Source organism: Nanorana parkeri, unplaced genomic scaffold (assembly GCF_000935625.1).
Source record: "Nanorana parkeri isolate BGI_ZX_2015 unplaced genomic scaffold, ASM93562v1 scaffold2653, whole genome shotgun sequence".
Taxonomy (NCBI): Eukaryota; Metazoa; Chordata; class Amphibia; order Anura; family Dicroglossidae; genus Nanorana; species Nanorana parkeri.
In genome coordinates, this window is record NW_017308921.1 from 71278 (window position 1) to 76861 (window position 5584).

General features: G+C 51.2%; 1 protein-coding gene across 1 annotated transcript in view; it reads right to left on the reverse strand.

The window, feature by feature from the left end:
- Positions 1-3043: 3043 nt before the first annotated feature.
- NHLRC2 (NHL repeat containing 2) overlaps positions 3044-5584 on the reverse strand; it is a 39032-nt gene continuing 36491 nt past the window's right edge. The window contains 1 exon segment of the mRNA XM_018573975.1: positions 3044-3389. Within this exon segment, the coding sequence (XP_018429477.1) occupies positions 3133-3389 (257 nt within the window). The 3' untranslated portion in view covers positions 3044-3132.

The following is a 5584-nucleotide window of genomic DNA, read 5'->3' on the forward strand; positions in this document are numbered from 1 at the left end:
GCGGATGGACTGATTTGCTCCAAGCTGGACTACAATCTAAATACAAATCAGTAAACTAAAGATGAGATTGTAGTCCATCCCGGGATGGGGGGTTGGGCTTGGAGCGGTGACCAGGGAGGGCAAAGTATAAGATTAAACTTCAGCTTTAACAACCTCCTGCACTGGAGGATCTGTAAATTTTTATTTGCAATACAACTGTGAAATAATGAAATATATAATAATAAGTAAACACGAGAAATACATGAAAAATGACTTTCAGGCACACAGCGTGATAACAAATCAAAATGTCACACACACGAAAATACAGTACAGGTTCCCCTTTGTCTGTTGGGGCATCTGGAGGAAGTCAGATGATCAATACAGTTTACAGAGCAAATTTCTTATCTGCTTCCTATTTTATATTTCCCTAAGGCGGCTCTCCCAAGAACGGTGGCCAAGGGTCGGCTCTCCCAGGACTGGAGGCCATGGGACGGCTCTCCCAGCACCGGTGGCCAAGGGTCGGCTCTGTCAGGACTGGTGGCCAAGGGTCGGCTCTCCCCGGACCGGTGGCCAAGGGTCGGCTCTCCCCGGACCGGTGGCCAAGGGTCGGCTCTCCCCGGACCGGTGGCCAAGGGTCGGCTCTACGAGGACCGGTGGCCAAGGGTCGGCTCTACGAGGACCGGTGGCCAAGGGTCGGCTCTCTCTCCGAGGACCGGTGGCCAAGGGTCAGCTTTCCGAGGACCGGTGGCCAAGGGTCGGCACTCCCAAGGCCGGTGGCCAAGGGTCGGCACTCCCAGGGCCGGTGGCCAAGGGTCGGCTCTCCCAGGACCGGTGGCCAAGGGTCGGCTCTCCCAGGACCGGTGGCCAAGGGTCGGCACTCCCAAGGCCGGTGGCCAAGGGTCGGCTCTCCCAGGCCCGGTGGTCAAGGGTCGGCTCTCCCAGGACTGGTGGCCAAGGGTCGGTTCTTTGTTCTTGTAGGGGCCACTACTTATAAGACTGGAGGGATCCTGAGGAGGTAATTATTATTTATCGCATTAAGTTCTGCTGGACTCATATCAGTTGTGTGTCCCTCTCATCCTCTCTACAGTCTTCTGAACACTCTGAATCGGGTTCCTCAGTGTACAGATGCCGCAGCATTGCCCGGGGGACCCTCCTTAATTCCACAGTGTACACCGATTTGAATGCTTCGATACTTCCTCCCAAACTGTTTCAACTTAAATATGATTAAATATTGCAAATACAAAAAAAAATACAGTTTGAAATAAGTTTCTAGCTGAACAATATAAATTAACAAGTTGTGTGCATTTTCCCGGCATCTGCTGGTCCGATATATTCGGAACATTATTACAGCTACGCTTTGGTTCTAGAAAAGAGTGAAGAGCACCTGTCACTGACACACCACAGAAAGAGGACTAAGCCAGTGTTACAGCGACCCGGTTGGGAGGCAGACATATTGTGTGACGTGTGTGGGTTGAGTCAACATTTGTCCTCAGGACATGCCCAGATTTTGGGGTCCACCGGAGTACAATTCTTGAATGCAACCCGGACCTGCGGCCACTTGTTCCTGTTATGGATAGCAAACGCCGGGGCGAAAGGGGGGGGGGGCACGATGCCTCGATTAACTATCAAAAAGGCAATTTGTGTTATCTGAAACGCTGGCTTAGTCCCCAGCATGGCTGCCTCCAGGGTGTCTGACCAGCGGGTCCGTTTTAAGGCACTTGTGTAAGGTTGCTTTAAGTGCTGAGTTATATCTTCCACAGGGGGAAAGGCAACGGGTGTGACACACGGGGGAAAGTCCTCTGTGCTGATGTGAAAAAGTCCTTTTGAGTCGAGCTTTACACTCTTGCTGCTTAAAGTAAACCTGTGGCTGGGCGATGGATGTTCAAGTATTTGCCTGCGGGCAATAAGCTTTAAGATGAGTCCTCTGTAGCTGCAGGTACTGCGGAGCAATTCATCCTCAAAGTTCACAGCAAAAGCACTGAAGTGTCTCTCTCAGGGTCCGATCACACCAGACACAGTGCGTTCCTGCTTGGTTTTGGCCGGAATGCACTGGATCGTATTGCGGCCGGCTCACTTTGTTGTGGGGCCGGAGGGGGCGTGGCGTTGCATTGACCTCAATGGCACCATAGCCACGCCCTCCTGCCACAAGGGTACGCAAGGCACATCGATGCCTGCAGTCTGGTCGTAGAAAAAAAGGGCTTTTTTTTATTGATGTGCCCTGCGTTCCCGTGCGGCCGATCGCATTGTGCCCGGAGGGCGTGGCTACGGTGCCATGAAGGTAAATGCACCGCCACGCCCCCTCCCACCCCACAACAAAATGAGCCAGCCACAATACGATCCAGTGCGTTCTGGCCAAAATCGGGCCGGAATGCACTGTGTCTGGTGTGAACAGGCCCCTCAGTAGCTCAAGTCATCCTGCTTACCCCACCCCACCCCCAGAGCTCCTGTTCTTTGTTTACAATGAAGAACAGAAAGCTAGAAGGCTGTTGCGTCACTGCTGCAAGAGGGGAGTTGATCTGCTGGGATGAGGGAGCAGAGCTACTGAGTTGATGCTGGGAGGGGGGGGGAGTAGGGCGAGCTTAGCTGCTGAGTCAGTGATGGGAGGGAGGAGTAGGGTGAGCTGAGCGGCTGAGTCCCTGCCGGGATGGGGAGCTAACAAATCCTGAAGATCTCCCTGCTAGGATGGGGTAGATGGGCTGCAGAGTCACTGCTTGGAGTGGGCAGGTGAGCGGCTAAGTCAGTGCTGGGATAAATTAACTCGGGATGAATTGCTCCACAGTGCCTGCAGCTACAGAGGTCAGTGAGAACTTGTTTCATAGCTCATATAGCACTTGCTTACAATATAGATATAAAATGTCCATAGCCTAGGTAAAGGTGCACTTTAAGTACTTGTGTAATCCGGCTTCTAATCTCTCTTATTCTCTATAAAGGAATTCCGCACAGCAGTCAGGACTTTGGACTCCCCAAAAGTGGATAGCAAATACAATTAGTCACCGTGCAGTTTTAATACAGCGGGCAAAACCCCCCATTAAAACTGCACTTTTGTAAACTGGGCTGTTTTGGCCTCTTTTTTCTACCTTGTGCTCTCATAGTGTCCCAAGAAAACCCATATCAAAAGGCAAACTTTGGCGCACAGGAAGTTGTGTTCAAATCTTAAAAGCTGTAGGCGAGGTCCAAAGCGGGTGGGTAGCCGGTGTCATCAACGCTCACTTGTAAAGGATGAGTAAAGGAGACGGACTTCATCGTACACACGTTGCTGTCCTCGGTGCAGAAATACACGCAGACGCCGACTTTTAGCACTGCCTCAGGGGAGGAAAACTCCCGCGGGATGGAGAGCTCGATCTGACTCGGTTTGGACAGGCTCAGAATTTCCCCGTAGGTTTTCTGCCCGGCAAGTAACCACTCATGGCCTGGGAAGGGAAAAAGAGGGCTTGTTAATGACAGGTCCATCAATGGGTACTGGTATTCATACAACATACAAAGACGTTTAATTTGTGACAATTGTAACCTTATGGTGATCGTTTGGTGAAGACCCTTTTCTGTTCCCCCATGACTGTCCTTTGTGTACAAAGCCAGCTCCATAAAGACATGGTGTGACCTGTTTGCTGTGCAGGAACTTAAAGGAGAACTATGAGGTGAGTGCTTTTCACTCCTCCTCATAGTTCTAGCCGACCTGTGACAATGAAACTGTCACAGGTCGGCTCAGTAGATCGGGAAGTGAGGGAACACATACCGGCGTTCGCTCACCTCTCGATCCCGTCACAGCTCTCTGCCATGACAGGGGAGGGGCTGGACTCACCGCTCTGATCCGCCAGTGCTGACTGGCGGAACGGACGGGGGCGGGTACAGCTGGCTCTGCCTCTGGATAGGCAGAGCCAGCTGTCACTCACGCAGCTGGGCGGATCCAGACATAATTGTCGGGATCCGCTTCAGCTGCGGCGTCTCAGTATATAGGGAGCTGTAGCTCGCGGTATACTGAGTTTAGGGTGACTGAAGGACGCTAGTTTGTGTCCTCCCGTTACCGTAAGGAGAACTATGGGGAAAAGCCTTAACCCCATAGTTCTCATTTAAGTGTCCTGACCTCAACCTTACTCAACACCTTTGGTATAAATTGGAACAATGATTTTGAGTCAGGTCTTCTCCTCCAGCATCAATACCTGGTGAAGACCCTTTTCTGTTCCACCATGACTGTCCCCTGTGTACAAAGCCAGCTCCGTAAAGACATGGCGTGACCAGCCTGGTGTGGAGGAACTGAAGTGTCCACCATAGAGCCCTGACCTCAACCCTACTGAACACCTTTGGGATGAATGCCGATTGTGAGCCAGGTCTTCCCATCCAACATCAGGACCTGACCTCACACATGGGACGAATTCCCACCCTTCAAAATCTTGTTGAAAGTCTTCTCAGAAGAGTGTAGGATGTTCTGGCAGCAAAGTGGGGCTAATCATATATTGGATGAGGAGAGATGGGGATGGTGAGAAGTTGATGAGATTTGGGAATTGACTAATCCATAAAGACACGGTGTGACCAGTTTGGTGTGCAGGAACTCAAGTGTCCTGCACAAAGCCCTGACCTCAACCCTACTGAACACCTTTGGAATGAATTGGAACAATGATTTTGAGCCAGGTCTTCTCTTCCAGCATCAGTACCCGGTGAAGTCCCTTTTCTGTTCCACCATGACTGTCCCCGGTGTACAAGCCAGCTCCATAAAGACACGGTGTGACCAGCTTGGTGGAGTGTCCTGTACAGAGCCCTGACCTCAACCCTACTGAACCCCTTTGGGATTACCTGGAATGCCAGGTCTTCTCACCCAACATCAGTGTCTGACAAAAGGCCACAAATTCCCACAGACACCCTCCAACATCCTATGGAAAGCCTTCCCAGAAGAGTGGAGGATGTTCTTTACAATACACTTGTTGTCCTTCTGTTAGCTATTGGCTTCTTGTATCTCTTACGTACTCTGTTGGTGAGAGCTGAGCACACCTCATAACAAGAGTTTTAAACTCAATTCACAGTATGGAGAAGGAAACAGTAAGGTGCGCCAGGACCTGCCACAGCACAGCCTCCAGCAGAACTGAAATGTCACTCGGGAACATGATTTGTACCATTATTACAATTTTCCCAGATTTAAAGCCCATCTCCATAAAAAAAACAAGTCCCCTTGCAGTGGGGCTACCTCTGCATTGCAAGAGTTACCTGCTCGTGTTTCTCTAGGAATATTGTGTTAAAGACTTTCCCTTACCAGCTTCAAGACCAGCACCTGCCACCTCTTCCCCCGGAGCTCCGAGGCTTGCTTATGTCATCATGTCTATGTCATAGCCCCGAATCATACGTGAGGACACCAAGGGACAGTCCGCGGGCCAGAACAAAGGGGAGAGAGGTGAGCACTGACTGCTGAGGGAGCGGGGATCTGGTAAGCAAATGTCACCTTCACCATACCCCTAGACAAAAACGAGGTTAAAGGAGAACTATGAGGGGGGGAGGGGGGGTGCTTTTCCCTCACCTCATAGTTCTAGCCGACCTGTGACAATGAGACTGTCACAGGTCGGCTCAGTAGATCGGGAGGTGAGAGAACACATACCGGCGTTCGCTCACCTCTCGATCC